At 49.7% G+C, this 20,992-nt stretch overlaps 1 gene segment (V, D, J or C); it reads left to right on the top strand.

The window, feature by feature from the left end:
• Window positions 1-11,700: 11,700 nt before the first annotated feature.
• LOC103254845 lies at window positions 11,701-13,429 on the top strand. The segment is given in 2 exon segments: window positions 11,701-11,851; window positions 13,110-13,429. Coding segments are annotated over 2 exon segments (471 nt in total).
• Window positions 13,430-20,992: the final 7,563 nt, after the last annotated feature.

The raw sequence follows: 20,992 nt of genomic DNA, 5'->3' as shown, positions 1-20,992 counted from the left end.
TGTACCAGAAGGAGCTTGAGGGGACAGGACAGACCTCTCTACACATAGAGTTCCTGGAAGAAACTGTACTGGCAGTGGAACTCATGACCGAGCTCCACCATGAGGAGCTCCATGTGGGTCATTCCAGCACTAATCCAGCACACCCATCCTGCAAGGATGCTGCTGCTTTGTGGTCTCTGGAGGGGAACATGAGGGGATCATACACTGTGTCTTCAGGATAGTGGAGCTTAGGATGAGAGCACTCAAACTCAGACATTGCAGTGGGATCTGTATCCATGAGGTCAATGTAACTCTCCCTATACTCTGCAATTCCTATTCCAAGACCTTCCTATCATGACCTCCATTGTAGGATATGGGAGCATCCAAGACCCTCCCCACAGTTCCCAGCTTCTCAAATAGGTTCTAACTTTATCACCCTGTATTGTAACTTCTCTTTCCCCTTCCTCCATGGCACTTGGGAAACAGCTGACCCAGGTCATACAGCTCCCTTCCAGGAATGCAGTTGGTTTGGAAATGGATTCTACACACCTCTCAACACCTCTCAACCCCTCTCATGATGGGGATAAATAGATTTCTAAGCCCTGGAGAAAGAGATGGTCTGGTGTGTAGGAGACGAACACCTTTCAAACACCCCCGATACCACCAGCCCAAGTGAAAAGGAGACTGAACCCTGGGCCTCATGAGCAGCTGTGTGGGGATTGGGTGGGGTGTCAGGAGGGTTTTTGTATGGAGCTGAGTCTCGGTGTTTTATGTTGGGTGGTGGCACCCAGGTGATCATCCTTGGTGAGTCTTCCCTTTCTATCTTCATTGGGATTCAGGGTGAAATTTTGGAGAAATGGTTTTCTTCTTCCTTTTCTGTCTATGGCAAGGGTCTTAATCTCTCTTGGGTCTGCAAACCTAACCCCTCTGGCCTGTTTTATCTTCTCAGGCACCTGGTTGAGACAGGGTAGGAAGATCCCAGTGACTCCTCCTGCTCCCTGCTCAATGGAGCGCTCTATCTATCTATCTATCTATCTATCTATCTATCTATCTATCTATCTATCTCCCCTCCCTCCCTCAAGTCTCCAGGCCCACAGGGACCAGTAGAACAGGGGGCTGGGTTTTGGGTACCAGGATCATGAATTTGGAAAGTAGACTGGTAACAACTCAGCCAACCTGGGTTCCTCTGTAAGTCCCAGCCATGGAGTGGCTTTACACAGGGTGAGGAGTGCTCTTTGATTGAAGGCATAAAGAGATGGAGGAATAAATGGGAGGGGGACAGAGATGGAGGAAGAATGACCTGTGTGAAGGTGGCCCAAGGGTGCTGGATTTCTTCTTCTCCCCCAAGTCAGGCAGATTGCCTTTGAGAGTATGACTCTCAGACTCTCAGACAAAAGGTTAGGCACATCCAAATTCCAACTAAGAGGAGAGAACCCAAAGCAGATGCTGAGGGGAGGGACTCCTGATAGGCATAGATGACGGACACCTCTCCAGGCAGAAAGATGTCCTAGGAAAGCTACATCCCCAGTATAACATATGATAAGAAGACATCTTGGAACAAGCACAGGCCATGTACCAAACAGAAAATATTCCATGTATGGAATCCCTTGACCTCCTGAATTCCCCAGGAACAGGCTGTAGGGTGACACCTCTGCCCACCAAGGGGTCTCTGTTGGTAGGTAGGGTGGGGCCTGCAGTGGTGGTACCAGAGCACGGGTGTACAAGAAACCCACTCCCCCAAAGGGAGGAAATTCCGAAAACAGAACAGACAGACACCTTCCTGAACAGACCCAGAGTGCCCCCAAAGGAACTGTTTAGACAGAGAAGTTCCCTGAGAAAAGTTGGGTCCCAGGGCTTAGACCAGCCAGTATCAGGAGGCCACAGATGGAGAATGAGGAGGTGGGAAACTGTAGGAGAAGCTCCAGCCAAAAGAGACCTGACTGTCCTGAGTCCTCAGGCCCTATGGCATCTTCTCTCAGAAGGTGAGTATCCTCACCATCCGCTGACCTGACCTCATTGTAGCAAGGCCTGAGCAGAAGTTCCTGCCCTGGGTTGTACCCACATCAAGGCTGAGATCAGGAGCTCCAGGTAGACACGATGCCTTTGACTTCCTGCCCCTTTCCTACTCCACAGATCAGCCCAAGGCCACCTCCATGATCACTCTGTTCACGCCATCACCTGAGGAGTTGCAAACCAAGGCCACACTAGTGTGTCTCATAAATGACTATCCAGGCACTCTGACAGTGGCCTGGAAGGCAGATGGCACTCCTGTCACCCAGGGCATGAAGACCATCCAGTCCTCCAAACAGAGCAGCAACAAGTATGTAGCCAGCAGCAACCTGATCATCACACCCGACAAGTGGAATCTCGCGATACCTTCAGCTACCGGGTCACACATGAAAGGAGCAAGACAATGTCCCCTGCACAGTCCTCTTAGGCTCCAGACCTCTCCACCTCAGCCCCCGGTGGTCTAGAGATTGGGATCCCAGGAAAAGGATCTCCCCCCACACGAAGTCATCCAGTCTTCTCACTGCACCCATTAAACCCTGAAAATATCCTCATTGACAATCAGATAACCTGATCTTGCCATTGGTTTGCTCATTTTCCATCCTAAATTGGACGAACCAAAAAGATGAATAGATTCCTTTTATCCTTGCAGGAAAGGAGGCAGGGGAAGGACTCTGATGGTTTTGAGGAGATAACTTCACTCTCACTCTGAAAGACCCAGAGAATACATCAGAACAGAGCACCAGGGCAGCAGGATCCAGCATTGCCTGCCTTCCCATACGTGCTGTTCTTGTGTGAACATGTACACGTCCAGATGCATGGGCTCCATCTCTGTCTCCCCATGGACTCCAGGAGAACAGATTTTCTTCCTGAATTCTTGGGACCTACACTCTAGAAGGTGTACCCTTCTCAAAATGTCCTATCCTCTAAGGAATAAGGAGCTTCTCAAATCCATGGGCCCTTGGTCTCTTTCCCTCCTGAGGGGCCAACACTGTTCCTGCCTTTCTGGACCCAATACTCTGTCCCTGAAGCCCCTCCTAGAGCAGGCACTGACTAGACCCTCATCTGGACCTTGGACACATCCTACATACAACAACCTGGATGTGCCTCATTCCATATGTGTCACAAGTGTCTCAGATGTAGTCTAGGCCCCTGGGGAGCAAAGTTCAGCTCTGCTCTCTCTGCATCCCTTAGTAGTCAGTACACAACTGACCTCACCCCCAGTACCTAATGTCCGGTGGTCTATGGGTGTCAGTAGGGCTGGGGATATGAAAGTCAAGAGTCAGATTCTGGGCTGATCTTATAGACAGGCCTGGAAACCTGTTCCAATTTTTGGAGCTCCGTGTAAGGAACCTAAGAACCTAGAAAATAACATCCCAGGAGATAGCACAGGGTGGGGAGCCTGAGCTTAGATGAAAATACACACAAACACACATCAGGCATTCACAAAAACATGAATACACACATGACACACAAGAATTCACAGATATAATCGTGCTGGGCAAACACACACACATAAATTTAAGAATTTAAACATGCATGACCATAGCAATCACATGTATTCACAAGCATAAAATGTCTTCCCACGCATGTCTCTAAGGGTTCTGTCCTCCACGGAGCCCAGCTATGAAGCTGCCTTACACATAGTGATCAGAGACTCTTGACTAAGGACTTGGAGAGATGAAGGAGAAAGTGAGCAGGGGACAAGGATGGAAGAAGAATGTCTGTGTCATGTGATAAGGTAGCCCCAGGTTTCTGGATCCCTCCTCCTCCCCCAGGCAGGACATCATGGACAGGGTTGCTCTCAGGACACATGGGCCCTAAAGATGGACCTCTATTAATGGCTCCTGTGGAGAAATATCCCAGAACTGATGTCCAGGACAGGGAGTACCATAGGGACTAGTGAGAGGGACAGTTGTCTACAGAAAAAAGCTTACTAGAGAAACATGCTTTTATAGAAATTTCCAAAGCAGGGGATCCCCAAAGAGTAGACACAAACCCAGGTTAAGAAAAAAAGAACCTCAGAAAGAAACCCTAGGTCTCCTGGACTCCCTGGAATCCAACCCCAGGTCCTGGCATCTCTTGCCACCAGAGAAGTCCCATTGCAGAAGCTGCAATGATGATGGCAGGAGGTGTGTGAGCAAGAAACCCTCTCCCTGAGAGAGAAGAACCTGTATCTAAGACAGGCAGACAATCTCACAAACAGATGAGCACAGAAAGAACTGGTGGAAGATGTTCAGGCAGACACCCCAGGACAGACAGATACCCGAGGGGATTTGGGGACCCATAGTCAGTTTCATCCAGTGGTGGGGGAGAAGAGCCAGGGTTGATGGGTGATGAGGAAGTATGAGAAAGAAATAGATGCAGGGACACTTGTGACTCCCAAAGAGTCAGGCACAGGGGAGTCTTCAACAGGAAGGCAAGTGTCCCCAACCTCCACTAATCCGACCTCCGTCTAGCAAGGGCCCGGCTTGAGGGTCTTATCCTACCCACTTCATGATTGACATCAGAATTTCCATGCTGGACACCAGGCCTCTGGCCTCCTGCCCCTACCCACAGGTCAACCCAAGGCCTTCCCTTCGGTCACTCTGTCTCACCCTCCTCTTGGGACATCCAAGACAATAAGGCCACACTGGTGTGTTTTATGAAGACATCATGATGGTGACCTAGAAGGAAGTTGGCACCCACAACACCCAGGGCATAGAACCACCAAGCCCTCCAAAGAGAGCTACAACAAGTATGTGGCCAGCAGCTACCTTACCCTGACACCCAAACAGTGGAAATCTCACAGCAGCTACAGCTGTCAGGTCAGGTGAAATGGGAGCACCATGGAGAAGATGGTGGCCCCTACACAATGCTCTTAGGCCACAGCCCTGCCCCACCCACTGGGTACTAGAGCTTGGTATCACAGGGGAAGGGTCTCCCTCCTACCCCAATTGATACAGTCCTTCTTTCTACACTCTATAAACCCTCAATAATATCCTCATTGTCAATCAGAAATCCAATTACATCGCATTTTTAAAATCTGGTTGTTAATTTGGGATCTTGCTGGGATGTGGAGGACTCCTGGCAACTAGTGGTTAGTAGTCCAAGGTCAAGAGACTAACAGTCTCCTACAGGCATCATTGTAGAAGGAGTCTTCCTCACCCAGACTTCGTTTACTCAAAACTCCATTGTACCCCTTAGCAACCAGCCTGGCATCAGCTTGGACCAGGCGGATATTACACACTCTGGATTCTACACCTCCTCAACAGAGACTTGACACTGTAACATCCAGTGTCTCTAATGTGCCACTGGTGTCTAGCCACATCTCTGGAGAGGAAGGAGTGCCAAAAGTCCCTGGTGAGATCCTGTGTCCCTAGTGTCTCACCCTGGTATCCATGTCACTGGTATTGGGACAAGGGGTGAGACTGAGCACAGTTGGCCTATTGTGGTCAGGGTGAGGTTCAAGGCTAAGACTAGCCTGGAGCTGAAATCTCTACCATGAAGAGTCCACAGTTCTAATGTCAGGCTCTAGGGCAAGTTAGTTCATAGCACACCAGAGCCCTGGGTGAGCTCCTTGGGCTGGTGGGAACTATGATCCAGAGTAGGATGTTGTCCCTGCAGTTCAACCCCTGGGATGCTAGCCTCCTTGCGCTGGGAACAAATAACAGCCCAGTGAGACTTGGGTGGAAGACTAGAGAGGGAATCAGGAGAAATGAAGGACACCCAGGAGCCCAGCACTGGCTAAAGGAAAAGACAGAAAGGAAGGACACCTTGATTCAAGACTACATTTTGAGCAGGAACAGAAAGGGGTTGAAAACCCCCATTCCATTCAAGGAATTCTGGACTAGAGGTAAGGCAGGATCACACGAGGTCAGAACAGGATGAGCCTGACTCAGGGCTACAGGCAAGACCAAGATTCCACAGAGGCTCAGCACAGAAACCCCCATCCCACCGGGCTCCACTCCCTCCCTTGCTCCATCACACTGCTCGGGAACCTCCATCCCTGCACCATGTGCTCTTGCACCTGATGTAACACACTGCTCCCAGGGTCCCTGACAGCTGTTGGCCCCTCAGAAGGAAAGGCCTTGGCTGTCTCTGTGAGTTCATCATGCCCAAACCTGAGGCCTCCACTGGCTCATTAGGAATGAAGCAGTTGCAGGACACAGTTGAAGGGACAGGGGGCATTGTCAACAATGGTGTAGAAAAATAGGGGGCTGCTAGGAAACTGATAATGGTCCTCTAACCCCAGCCTTGTGTGGAATTGAATTTTAGAGATTACAGAATATCTATATGACCCAGTACATCAATATAAAAGTTGATGCTCACAGGACAGTGTCCTCCCATTCTCCCCCATATCCATGGCTTTCCTGGGTAGATTGTTAGCATTAACTCTACCGTTGGGCACTGTCCCAAGGTTCACCTTCTTCTTCTTCTTTTCTTGTATATATTTATTTTGAAGATCTTGAAACAAAATAATAGAGAGACAGTAGACTAGCAATGACCTGATGTTGCAATACCCAGCCCACCAAAAGTTCAATTTTGGTTTGTCATGCTGACCCTACACACCAGAATAACAAAACTACTGCCTCATAAAATATTTTCAAGTGAATCTCAAGCTCTAAGTCATTATAAACTTCAGTGGAAGATCCAACAATTTCTTGATAATAAAAGTAGCTAGTGAGGTTCTCATCAAACACCTTGTGAATAACATTGTGGATATATTGAGTTGACTTTGGGGTGCTGCTGTTCATGTGTGGTTTGTAATTGAGTTTTGATGAAAACTAAACACTTGATACTGTGATTGGTATACATGTATTTAGACCTACTCCATCTGGAGACATCTTCCAAATCACTCCAGCGTGTCCTGCAGGGCAGGAGCCGCAGGAGCTAAGGGTTGGTCCCAGGACCTTCCCAGAGTTGAGATGCAGCCACTGCCTCCCCAAGCAGGAGCCCAGCACTGCTCTTAGCCTCTGTTTCCTACAGAGTGGTTTTAGCATCAACAGTTTTACCAGGCTCAGGCAGGACATTGTAAATAAGTTCGCAGGAATACTGGTGACTTCCAGAAAAGGTGCTGTGCTGGGTCCTCAGTATTTATTGATATTCGCTTGTTGGATGATCAGTTGCTTTGTCCCTCAGATGGGAAGGAGCACAGAGGGTGGATGTTCCAGTCACATCCTTCTCAGGAATCGGTGGTGTTTGCATGAGGAAAGGACACTAAATGTGCTACTCTTTTCCACTCAGGACTGAGCATCATAAACTAGGAAAGAGGAGAAATGTAGATGCTTCCACTTTGTTCACCTCTTTAAAAAACTGACCATCTGTTATGCTGCTAGCCTCAAAGTGAACATTTAAACTGAGGGCCAGGGTGATCTCCACTATGGAAATGGATCTGCCATTGGGATCCTTTGTTGCTGTGCTTCACTGATGGTGACAATGTGGCTACAAACATGGACATTTGCACACAAGGAGCCCCCTGAGGAAGCTCCTAGGATCCTGGGATTATGACCTCAGGGGACCTCCATGGTTCTTAATTTCTCAGATCACAAGAAGATCTCCCTCACCTGTCCCTTCCCTGCCCCAGTCCTTGGATAGGCCACTTATGGCACCACTTTGGTGGGAGGTAGTCTTTGGAGACCATGGTTGGGATGCTGCCTCATGAATAAGGCAATGGAAGCCACCACCCCAGATGACCCTGAAAACAAGATGCCAGATTAAAGGGGGCTAGGGTGCTCCCAAAGCTACCTTGTAAGATGAGGCTGGAATTTCCCAGGAGTCCAGTCAGGCCTCACTGACCAGGCCCATTCCAGCAAGGACACCCCAGGGAAGGTGGGGCTGAGAGCCCTGGAGTCAGGGGCAGGTTCATGGGAAGGTTCCCACAACAAAGCACTCCGGGGAAAAAGGCCTTGTCCTTCAGGAAGGAAGGCACCCACTTTCAACTCATGGTTTCAGCAAGGAATCAGGATAGTATCAGCTTTACAGGGAAGAGCCTATCTATATGCTTCCATGGAAAGTCACTCCTTAGTGAATCAAAGGTCCATCAATAAACTCACTCCAATTCCTGGGTGATAGTTGGATGGAAAACCATCACACTGGTTTTCCAAGACACTGATGATCCAAGACACTGATGACCCTCAGGAACTTGTGTTTCCAGGGTGACATCCAGTATCACACAATGTCACCCATCCCATTATTCATGGGTATGGGTGGGGACTGTGAGGGCACATTGCTAAGTAGACAATGCCAGAATCAGGAGCCTGAGCTTCCTCATTCACAGCTGCAGGTGGGGACTGGGGGTGGCACAGGGAGGGGATTTTGTATGAGCCTGTGTCACCGTGTTGGGTGTTCAGAGAAGGGACCAAGGTGACTGTCCTAAGTAAGTGTCTTCTTCCCAATCCTTCCCTGCTCTCCCCAGTGTTTGCGCCTATTTTCTACCATTTTTGTTGTCTTCTTTCTATCTTGTATCAGCCTGTGGTCAAGCATTCTCCCTGACCCCAACCCCTGGGGCAAGAATCTCTCCCCACCCTGTTCAGACACCTGCTTGCCTCAATTGGTCACTGTAACCCTTACCTCTGACCCCAGAGGCAGGGACTGAATGGGGTGACCTTCTGAGACTTCTCTGTCTGTCTGTTATTCTTTCTGCTAGTGGGTCATTGGATCTCCAGGATTTACTTGCTCTTTACTGTCCTCCCCATAAGGGCCCAGTCTGCTTGAGTCACTTTATTGAGGGGAAATGGAGGAAACATTTTACAATGGCATTGAAGATGTAACCACTTGGGAGACTTTAGAAGAGCCTAAAAATCTTGAGTGTCACAGCTGGAGAACCACAGGTCAGAGGCTCTTGGCCAAGTCCCCTGGGCTGAGGGACTTTGGATCCAGGACAGAAAAAGGTAGGAGGTAGAAGGGACTCCAGAGGATTCCATGGGCTGCCACAGAGAAAGCCCTGAGCTGGCCTTGTACTCAGGAAACCCAGCCAGGAGGGAGGAGAAAGAGGAAGACTCCAAACACAAGGAAGCCAGTAGATAAGTCATCTAAGGATGTGGAATTCAGGAAGATGAGTTACTGGGACTCTGCAGGACACACTCCAAGAAGCAGGATTCCTTGAGTTTTTTGATCCCAAGGCATGATCCCAAGATCAAAGGTATAAATGCCACCTATCAGTCCGTAGAGAGAGGGACTCTTAACATGAACTCCAACAACTAAAGACCAGGACAGGCAGATAGACTCACTCAGATGATCAAATGCCCTACTGCAGAGGTTCTAGGAAAAAAGAACTGGGTAAAAACATAGCCCTTAGTTTAGACCCAGAGTATGCACATCAGATATGTTGGGTAAGAAAAGGCTCCAGAGTGAATCTAACAGGAGACTCAGAGTACTCAGGGGACACACAGTTCGAGATTGACCAGGGCAGGATGTCAGGAAGAGGCAGGAGGAAGCGGCGTAGGGCCTGCTGCCTGTGCAGGAGTCCAAAATCTAGAGGGCCCCAAAACAGGTCACTGGTAGGCAGGCTCCAACGTTCTTAGGACTGACAGAGAGTGGTTTTAGAAACACCTGACCCACTGTCCAGGAGACAAATTAACCATATGAAGGGTCTTGAACTGGCATAGAGGGCCCGATCCTCCCTCACACACAGAGGCCAAAGCTCCCCATGGGAAAACTAAGTAAATGAACTCCTGTTTTCCCTGACCCCACAGGTCAGCCCATGGCTGACCCCTCAGTCACTCTGTTCCCACTATCCTCTGAGGAGCTCCAAACCAACAAAGCCACAATGGAGTGTCTCATGAGTGACTTCTACCCTGCCACGGTGACCATGGCCTGGAAGGCAGATGGCTCACCCATCACTCAGGGTATGGAGACCACCAAGCGCTCCAAACAGAGCAACAAAAACTATGCAGCCAGCAGCTACCTGACCATGACATCTGACCAATATAGAGCTATCAACATGTTCAGCTGTGAAGTCACACATGAAGGAAGCACTGTGGAGAAGACAGTGGTCCCTGCACAGTGTTCTCAGACCCTGGCCCTCCCCTGACCCATGGAAGCCTAGATCTTGGGAGCCCAGGGGAAGTATCTTCTCCCATGCCAGGTTGTCAGCCTTTCTCTCTGCACTCAATAATCCTCAATAAAAATCCTCACTGTCAATCAGAAATTCCAGTCTTTGCTCATTTTTGTTCATATACTTTCCATTCTACATTTAACCATATTCAAAGGTGAACAGAATCCTTTGATCTGGGGACAAAGCAGCCATAAAAAGCACCCTGATGTTTTTCTGAGGGATAATTTTACTGTCATTCAACAACCACTAAATGTTCCAGAACAAGGGAAAGACCATCAGAAGGACTCAGGCCTGCCTATTCTTTCTCACCTCTCTCCTGTGCTTCCTGCAGCACTGTGTACAAGTCCACTTCTGGAGCCTAGGGGATAAACACTCCTTCCATCACCGTGGCCCCCAGAAGAATGGATGAGCGCCCTTCCCTCTTTTCCTGGGCCCTCACAGTGGTTATCTACCCTGTGCTTCCTGCCACAATGTGCACAAGTTTACTTCTGCCAAATATGGGATAAAAATTCCTTCCATATCTGTGGCCCCAAGGAGATTGTCTGAGCTTCCATTCCTGTTAATATGGACCCTCACAGCAGGCACCAACCTTCACTCAAAATGTTCTTCCATCTCCCCCTTCAAGGCTATACTTTCCACACTTGTAAATCTCTCTCCATCAAAATCTAGAGCACGGCCCTTTCCATAGGGGCCCGCCTTGTTCCTGTCTCCCCATGGATCCTGTCCTCTGCCCTCCTTCTAAGCCTCATTGACAGTAGCTCACACCTGGACCCTGGTCTCTCACTTAACAAAACCTCTTGGGACCTTTTTGTCATACACATCACTGTCGGCAGGCAGAGTTCAGAGGTCAATGGAAGCACCTGTTATGGGGGATACTGCGGAGGTGGGCAGTCTGGCAGTTGTGTGTCATGGGTGTGAGCTCTGCAGGTAAGGAGCCCAAACCAGGATAAACTCCCAGACCTTGTATGTCCAAGCTCCTTTCTGAAAATGCCCATCCAATGTTGGGTGCTGTGTGTTCCCAAGCTATTGTGTACTCTCTCCTGGTGGCACTGGAAATGGGTGCCTGTGTTTTCTGGAAGCTTAGGGAGACAGCAGAGATCCCACCACTTTAGAGTTCATAGAGGAAACTGTACTGGCAGTGGGACCCATGACCCCTCCTCCACTATGAGGAGCTCCACTTGGGCCATTCCGGCTCTAATCAAGCATGCCCAGCCTGCAGAGAGGCTGTTGCTTTGTGGGCTCTGAAGGGGAACATGAGCAGTGACCATATACTGTGTCTTTAGGACAGTCAAGCATAGGATGGGAGCACTCGAACTCAGACCTTTCAGTGGGGTATGTTTCCCTGGGATCAATGTTATCCTCTCCACCATCCACAATTCCCATTCAAAGTCCATTTTGCCACCACCTCCAAGTGTGGAGGACACAGAGACACCTAGACCCTTCCCCACAGGATACAACTCCTCAAAGGGGTTCCAGCTTCAACATCCCAGTATTGTAACTTCTTTCACCAGCTCCTCCAAGGCATTCACACACCAGCTGATGCAGGCTACACAGCCCCTGCTCAGGAATGCAGTGATCTAGGAAACAGGTTCCACACATTTCTCAACCCCTCCCATAATGGGGGTGAATGGATACCTAAGCCCTGGAGGAAGAGATGGTCTTGTCTCTGGAAGGACATGCTTTCACCCACTCCTGACTCCACCAGTCCATGTGAAAAGGACTCCTGGGAAGCTTCAGGGGGATTGAATGGCGTGTCAGGAGGGTTTGTGTATGGAGTTGAGTCATGGTGCTATGTGTTTGGCGGTGGCACCAGGTTCACCATCCTCGGTGAGTCTCCCTTTTTTCTCTTCTTTGGGGATACAGGGTAAAATTTTGGGAAAATATTTTTCTCCCTTCTATTCTGTCTAGGGCAGAGGTCTGAATCTCTCTAGGATCTGCAACCCTAGCCCCTCTAGCCTGTCTCATCTTCTCAGGCACCTGATCAAGGCAGGAAAGGAAGATTCCAGTGACTCCTCCTGCTCCCTACTCAAGGGAGCCCTCTCTCTCTCTGAGCAATATTCTGCTCTGAACTCTGGGATGTTCTACTCCCTCCCTCAGAGTCTCCAGGCCTACAGGGACCAGTAGAACAGCGGGCTGAGTTTTGGGCACCAGGGCCACAAATTTGTGAAGGAAGCTGGGACAGCTCAGCTTTTCTGTGTTCTCTCCTATGTGGGTCTCAGCTATAGGGTGATTTTACATAGGATGAGGGAAGGTCTTTGATTGGGGATATGAAGAGATGAAGGCAGCCCCCTGGGAACTGGATTCCTTTTCCTCCCCCAGGACAGGCAGTTTGCATTTGACTATATGCTCTGAGGACTCTCAGGCACAAAGATTGGCATATCTACATCCCAACTAAGAGAAGAGACCCAAAAGCAAATCCTGAGGGGAGGGACTCCTGAGAAGCACAGACGACAGGGACCTCTCTGGCAATCAAATGTCCTAGGAAAGCTAGATCCCCAGTGTATCTTATGAAAAGGAAACATCTTGGGACAAACACAGGCCCACACAGGGAACCCCTAGATCTACTGGGCTCCACTGTAACAGGCTTCAGAATTACACCCCCTGCCCACTGAGAGGTCTCTATGGGGAGGTGGGGAGGGGCCTGGAATGGTGTGCCAGGGCACATGTGAGAAATAAACTCACTTCCCTAAAGAGAGAAAATTTTGAAAGCAAGACAGACAAACGCCTTCCAAAACAGATACACAGGAGTGCCCCTAAAAGTGTTGTTCATCCAGAGAAGTTCCCTGAGGACTTTTAGGTCCCAAGGATTAGACCAGCCAGTACTGGAAGAGCACAGGTGGGTAATGAGGGAGGTGTGAACTTATAAGAGAAGTTCCAGCCAAAAAAGACTTAAGACTCTTTCAGTCTCAGACCCTGAGGCATCTCCCATCAGGAAGTGAGTGTCCCCACCCTCCAAAACCTAACCTCAGTCTAGCAAGGCCTAGAATAAGGTTCATGCCCTGGGTTGTACCCACATCAAAACTGAGGTCAGAAGCCCCAGCTGGACACCAGATCTCTGACCTCCTGCCCCTCCCCAACCCCACAGGTCAGCCCAAGGCCACCCCCTCAGTCACTCTGTTCCCACCATCATCTGAGGAGATGCAAACCAACAAGGCTCCAATGTTGTGTCTCATAAATGACTTCTATCTGGGCACCGTGTCTATGAACTGGAAGGTAGATGACACCCCCATCACTCAGGGAGTTGAGAGCACCAAGCCCTCCAAACAGAGCAATAGCAAGTACATGGCCAGCAGCTGCCTGTCCCTGACACCTGACCAGTGGAAATCTCACGAGGTCTACAGCTGCCAGGTCACACATGAAGAGAGCATTCTGGAGAAGACAGTGACCACTGAACAGTGTTCTTAGGGCCCAGTCCTCCCCTTACCCATGGGGTTCTAGAGCTTGGGATCCCAGGAAAAATATCTCCCCCCATGCAAAGTCATCCAGCCCTTCTCTGTGTATGCAATAAATCCTCAATAAATATCCTCATTGGCAATCAGATAATCTGGTCCATCATAAATTGGACCAATCTGAAAGATGAACAGATTCCTTTTAGCCTTATGGGAAAAGGGACAGGGGAAAGACTTTGGAAGTCTGGAGGAGATAATTTCACTATCACTCTGAAAGACCCAGAGAATATTTCAGAACAGAGTAATGGGGCAGCAGGCTCCAGTGTTGCCTGCCTTCCCATACGTGCTGTTCTTGTGTGGACATGTCCATGTCCAACAGCATGGGACAACCTCTCCCAGCTCTCCATGGCCTCCAGAAGAACCAGCTTCCTCCCTGAACTCTTGGGTCTCACACTCTAGACAGTGTTCCCTTCTCAAAATGCCCTTCTCTCTCAGGACTGAGGAACCCCTTGAGTCCATGGATCCTTAGCCTCTCTCCCTCTTGGGGGCTCACTCTGCTTCTGCCTTTTTGTGTCCTTTGTCCTGAAAGCCCTCCTGGAGTAGAAATTTACTGGACCCTCAGCTTCTTGACCTTTGACAATTATGCTACCTGTCTCCCCTGGGTGCCCTCATCCCTCATGTGTCACAAGTGTCCCAGCTGGAGTCAAGGCCCCTGAAGAGCAAAGGTCAGCTCTGCTGTCTTTCTTGCCCTTATTGGTCAGTTCAAACTGACCTCACCTTAAATACCTAATATCCAGTGGTCCATGGAGGTCAGTGGGGCTGGGGATATCAAAGCCAAGAGTCAGATTTGGGCTGATCCCATAGACAAGTCTGGAAACCCATTCTAATTTTTGGAGCTCTGTGTGGGGAACCTAAGACCCAGACAATGACTGTCCCAGGATATAGAACGTGGCGGGGGGGGGTCCTGAGTTCAGATATAAACACACACAAACACATATCATACAGTCACAAACAAAAACACACATGCATACATGACACATACAAATTCACAGACATAATCATGTTGGGCACACATTCCCACGTGAATTCAAGAATTTAAACATGCACAACCATAGCATACTCATGTATTCACAAACATAAATTAGTCTTGGTGGGGGATGGACTCACACACAGGCAAGTGTTATATACAACCATTGCCATGATGGGCACTGCTCCAGGGATCATGATGGGCATGCTAGACCCTCCAGGGCCTTGGGTGTCCACAGGGGCCAGTTCTATCTTTCCTGTGGCATAAACAGGCTTCTCACTTCCTCCTGGTAACATTCCCATTGAGCTGAGCTTGAGCACGCAACCTCTTCCAGGACAGACTCTAGCAGGGGTCCCAGCCTTTGTGTGCAGACAGGCCACCATCCTCTCCCATGCTTGGTGAGGGATGGACTCCTACTCCTGAATAAAGAGTGCTTCTTTGTGAGAAGGACAACCTCCTCATCATCCATCCCCCAGATCTGCCCCATGGCTGGGGGTGGCTGACCCCAGGCCTCCCTAGCAGCTGCTGGGGGTCCTGGATGAGGTGTTAGGAGGGTTGTGTACATGACAGTGTCATGAGTGCTTTGTTCGGAGGAGACACCTTGTTGACTGTCTTCGGTGAGTCTCCCCTTTCCCTGTTTGGGACCCTGAGTGAACTGTGGGAAGACTTTTCTCTTCTGTCTCATCTAGGCTGAAGTCTAAGCCTGTGGAGTTCTGTAACTTCCACCACTCCTTGTCTGAACTTTCACCCAATCCAGCCTGACTCCAACCTGGCCCCTCCTGGTCACAGCAGGAAGGGACAATCCTACAGATTCCTTCCTGCCCTCCGCTCAGGCTTACTGTCATCGCAGGCTCTCTTTCCTTGGACATTCTTCTCTGTTCTCTCAATGTCCACTCCCTTCTTCAGGATCTCTGGTCCCAGGGGCCTAGAGGAACAGGAGGCTGGGGTGTAGGAAGGATGCTAGGAACTGCTCAGTCTCCCAGAGTTCTGCTGTCCATGGGGCCCAGCTATGAGGTTACTTTACACACCTTGATGGGAGGCCATTAACTGAGGACATGGATAGATGAAGGAGGAAATGGGAAGGAGCTGAGGATGGAGGAAGTATATCCTGTGAGAAGGTGGCCCCAGGGTGCCGAGTTCCTCCTCCTCCTCCAGACAGGATATTATGTACTGGGTTCATCTCAGGACGTGCAGGCTTTAACGTTGATGCCTACCAATCTCACCCGTGGAGAAATACCCCAGAGCAGATGCCCAGGACAGAGACACCTGATAGGGACAGTTGACAGGGACACTTGCTTATGGCACAGAAAAAAAAAATCTCATTGGAGAAACAGATGCTCCTATAGAATTTCCCATGACAGGGAGTCCATAGAGAAGGTATAAACTGAGGTTCAGAGATGGAAGGAAAAAAGCCTCAAACAGAGGCCTGTAGCCCACTGGACTCCTTGGAATATAGCCCCTAGCACTGATATCCCCTGCCACAAGGCAACCCTGTAGGGATGTGCGACCGGAGCTGCAATGATGGTGGTTGGGAGTGTGTGGGCAAGAAATCCCTTCCCTGTGAAAGAGAAAAGCATGGACCTAGGACAGACAGACATTCTCACAAACCAATTAGCACAGAAAGAACTGGTGGGAGATGTTCAGGCAGACATGCCAAAACAGATACCAGAGGGAATTTGGGATCCCATAGTCAGTTTAATCCAGTGTTGAGGGAGAAGAGACAGAATTGATGGGTGATGAAGATGTATGAGGAAAAAAAACATATCCAAGGATGCCTGCAACTTCCCAAGAGTTGGACACAGAGAGTATCCCACTGGAAAGTCAGTGTCTCCCCACTCCTTCACTGACCTGACCTCAGTCTAGCAAGAGCCCAGTTTGAGGTCCCTATCCTGGACCTTAGCCTTGTATCCACTTCAAGTCTGACATCAGAAGCCCCATGATGGACACTAGGCCTCTGACCTCCTACCCATCCTCTACCCCCACAACTCAGCACAATGTTGCCCCCTCTGTTACTCTGTTCCCACACTCCTCTGAGGAAGCCCAAGCCAGCAAAACCACACCGATGTGTTTCATGAGTGACTACTCCTCAGGAGTCATGACTATGGCCTGGAAGGAAGATGGTAGCTTTGTCACCCAGGGCATGGAGACCACCAAGCCTTCCAAACAGAGCAGCAAGGATGTGGCCTGATGCTGAAACCAAAACAGTGGAGATCTCACCACAATTACAGCTGCTAGGTCATGCATGAAGCAAGTACCATGGAGCAGACAGTGGCCCATGCACAGTGTGTTCTTAGGTCCAGGCCTCCTCTGATGCATGGGACCTTGGAGCTCAGGATCCCAGTGGAGGTTTCTCCCTTCACTCAAGTGATCCAGTCCTTCTTCCTGCAACCAATAAACCCTTAGTAAATATTCTCATGGTCAATAAGAAACCCTCTCCATCTCATTATTCCTTATCTCATATTTGAGTTGACATTCCCCCTGGGTTCTCAGAGGTGTGGGTCTCCTGCACCCAGTGGAAAAGTTGCCCCAGGGAGAGGCAAACAAGCTCCCTGAACATCTCCCCAGGAAACGGGCTAAGGCATGAGGAGTCTGGTCACCAAATATCAGTCTCTGTGACCTCTCCTTTCCCTCTTCCTTCTCCCAGCAGGATCCTCACTCCCTGCCTCCTTTCTGGATGGAGTTCCCCTGGCTGGGCCTGCAAATATGCCCTCTGGTCATGCCCTGGTCCATAACCTCTGTCTACCCTGAGTCCTCACTCCTCAGTCTAGAAGCCCCACTCTGAACCTGGATATCCTCTGCTCCCAGTCTTTGTTCCTGAAATGCCCTCCTCCCTCTCTGTGCAGCTCAGCTCCTTCCTCTCTTGCCCTCCCCTAGTCCAGGAAACACCAACACTGTCAACTTCACAAGCTCTTAAATTCAGGGCCCACCTCAATTCTTCATCCAATATGAAATTCAGAGATGTGAAAGGAATATGAGGAAGTCATGAAGGAAATTCACACAATAGATCTGTAGGAGGCTCAGAACACTTGTCGGAGATAAGCTCTGAGCTGCCTGGGAAGAGCACAAGGAGGGAAATAGGAACTTCATTGTTTCTAGAAGATTGAGAAAAACTTTGCTGGATGCTTTTTATACCACAATTAAAAATAGGGACATTTTCACCTAAGGCCTCAGTGTTGAGGGGAATTAGTCCCTGAGCACACAATAACCTCAGCACATAGTAACGACCCTCGGCCAGCTCATGGGAAGTTCTTACAGAAGCCTGCAAGGAGCCCTCAGTGCAGGTCCAATAATGTCATCCTAAGCTCCAGGTCACCATTGCTGAGGGGCAGGGGAAATTACATGGCAATAGTTCCCTGTTTTTCCCGCACCAAGGTGGCTCAACCAGGCCAGCTTCTGTCCCTGGATGTGGGGTAGGTCCTTGACATGAAACCACAACACCTTGCACCACCATACACCCAGGACCACTCATGCCCCTGCTCATGTCCCTTGGCTGCCCCCAGATCCCTGGGCAGTTCCCCACTTATACTTCTGCTCTGCCATGGGTGAGCCAAAGGGAATGGAGTAGTCTCTCAAGTATGTGGCATAGAAAGTCACCTGCCATCTTCCTGGTGGGTGATATTTATTGGGACCATGTCTCCATTGAATTGTGAGCCCCAGCCTGAAAACCAGGTCCCACATCAGGACTTCCCCTGAGAGGTTCCCTGGGTCTGGGCTCCAACCACTCTGGGGGATGGAGATGCAGGGAGAGAGGACATGACCCAGCCCACTCAGTCCTCATGGATGGTTTCTGTTCTGAAAGGAATTAAAGGGGGTAGAGGCAGTGGGCAGGCCTGTGTCAAAGGGGGGAGCCCTCCTTGGTCATCTGTTTGTGGCTCCTATAACAAATGATCACAAATTTAGTGGCTTACATCACATGTTTATTCTCTCACAGGTCTGGAGGTCAGATGTCCAAAGTGAATCCAAGGGGGCTAAAATCAAGGTGACAGCAGGGCCACATTCCTTCTGCAGGCTCTGGAGGGATCCATTTCCTTGCCTCTTCTAGATTCTAGAGGGCACCACCTCCCTGGCTCATGGCCACTTCTTCCAACTTCAAAGCCAGGAGCATCTTCAGATCTCTCTAACTCTCCTTCCCTCCCTCTCCCTCTCCTCTGCTTCCTCATCTCAGTCTGACCTTCCTGCCTTCTTCTTCCCTTACACAGACCCCAACTTGGACCCACTCATATAACCCAGGATAACCTCTCACCTCAGACTTCTAAACACCATCACATCTGCAAGTCCCCATGACCGCAAAGCACAGTGCATTGATAGGTTCTAGGAATGGAACTTGGCAGTCCTTAGGGGACCCTTTTACAGTCAACCGTGACTTCATTTCTGGCTTTGTGGGAATTCAGGAAAACTCTCCCATTTCTCTCCCTTCTTCTGTGTCCTGCCTAGTCTGGTTTGAACCATCCCAGGGGCCTTCTCATCCCAGGCCCAGCCCCTTCCTGGCCCTGGTCTCCTGTGGGCCCTTCTCCTCCTGGGGTCCTGGAGAAGAAACTGTGAGTTTAGTCACAGACCTGGAGCATTTTCCTCCTGGACACTCCCTGAGGCTATACATTCTCCAGGTCCACTGCCGTCAAAGGAAGATCCTGTTATGATCCTCACCCTATGATAGAACACTGCAGCCCAGAGACAGAGTGACCTGCCGAGGTCACACCAGAAACTCAAACCTGGGCCACCTACAGACCTCATCTCCAAACCCAGGTGCCCAGTAACCTCAGCCTACCGTACCAGGCCCTCCTGCTTTGTCCAGCTTCCTCCCCAGAAAGCTCAGAGTCCACTGGACTCTTTGGACCTAGGCTCTCTCACTCCAGAATCTATCACCTAGAGGGACAGAGTTACTGGTGCCAAAAACAGGTAGAGGGAGGCAGGGATCACGAGTCAGAGCGGTCAACTTCCTCATGCCTGTTCTTCCTCAGAATAAAACATCAAGGTCTGGGCACTCAGGGTAGAAGCCATTCCCTCTTTCCAGAGATCCCATCTCAGTCCTGGTTTGAGGTCCAGGGATCATGATGTCCCCCATTCTTTGGAGGCCAGTCCCAGGAAGGTGGATCCCTCAGCTTAATCTCCCTAGGTCGTATCCCAACTGCTCCCATAGAATCCAGGAATTCCCAGCAGCATCTTCAGTCACTGGGTGCTCTCCTGGAGAAAAAAGTGTGGAGCACTGGGTCTGGGACCCTGGAAGAGGGTAACCACAGTCTTTTGGGGGTTCAGCACTGAGCACAGGATGTGCTTGAGGCTGGCAGTTGAGTGATGACATGTGAGACTCCTGTTGTAGGACCCCAAATTCAGGCATGTGTACCCAATGCACAGTTGAGACCAAACACTGAGACAGCTGTGCGTGGAGACAGAGAAAGCTGTGTTCAGTTTGACCAAAGGGAGAAGGCAGGAAGGCAAGATCTCTCAAATCCATCTAAACACAAAGACAAAGCAGGGAGTTTTGATGCAGCTAGGAAGTGAGGTGGTGGGCGGGTGGGGGGAGGTGTCAGGGGATCCAGGGAAAAGTCTGTGTTTCTTCAGTCTTAGGTTACACCCTCTGAGCAAAGTCTGAGCAACCAGATTTCTGACTGTCAGCAGTTGGTCACAATGTCCTTAAAGGCATTCATTTCTTTGGCAAAAAAAGTCTCTGTGACCTTGAAGTTATCTCCTCCTGCTTAACAAAGAAATAATGTATTAGCAGTTTACAATTATATTGTAGAAAGAAGTGATACTCTGAGTGGTTAATATGTATAAGCAGGCAAGGGTTCTAATGAGAATTTTCTATATTTCAGTCATATTATTATTAATATTTCATATTAAAGATGATTTGGTACTGAAATCCAAAAGGACCCAGTTCCATTCCCAGGGAGCAGGCCAGGACAGCACACACCCATCCCTGGAGAACTCCAGGCCAGCTCCTCTTTCCCCCACTCCTGACACCTCAGTCCTTATCCACTCCTCTTTTTACCACCAAGAACTTCCCAGAGCTCCCATTTTCTCCAGGATAACATCTTCTGTGCTGTGAGAAGTCTCTGAAGTCAAGGGAAGGCAGCAGAGGGTCATCCAGCAGAGGTGACCTGACTTTAAGGACCCTCCATCAACAAGACAGTCAGAAGCTCTTTGAGAATGGCCACGTCAGGCACACACATGCTCCAGGCTGTCAGGGCACAGGAGCACTAGGTCCTCTCAGACCCACCTCCCAGCCCCTTGATGAAACCTGTGACACCCCATTTCTGCATAGTCCCTGTCTGGATAACACTCCAGCCCTCTTTCCCACTGACTCCTGGCTTTATGGTTCCATCCAATAAATCAGCTGCTATCCCTCTCAGCCAATCAAAACAATAGGCAAAAACTGGGGGAAATGGGTGTTTAATCTGATACCATGGAATCAGGGAGTGAATTTGTGCATTCATGCCCAAAAACCTTACTCCCCAACAACACAATCTACTCAGAATTTATATTCCATAGTCCCTCATCCACTCCCAAGGGTAAATTAACAAAGGCATGACTCAAGATCTCCCAATCCCTTCACCA

This window comes from Carlito syrichta, unplaced genomic scaffold (assembly GCF_000164805.1).
Source record: "Carlito syrichta isolate Samal-C Ts95f unplaced genomic scaffold, Tarsius_syrichta-2.0.1 Scaffold287553, whole genome shotgun sequence".
In the NCBI taxonomy this organism is placed as follows: Eukaryota; Metazoa; Chordata; class Mammalia; order Primates; family Tarsiidae; genus Carlito; species Carlito syrichta.
Note: the sequence above shows the minus strand (reverse complement) of the source record. Positions and strands in the feature narration are given on the sequence as shown.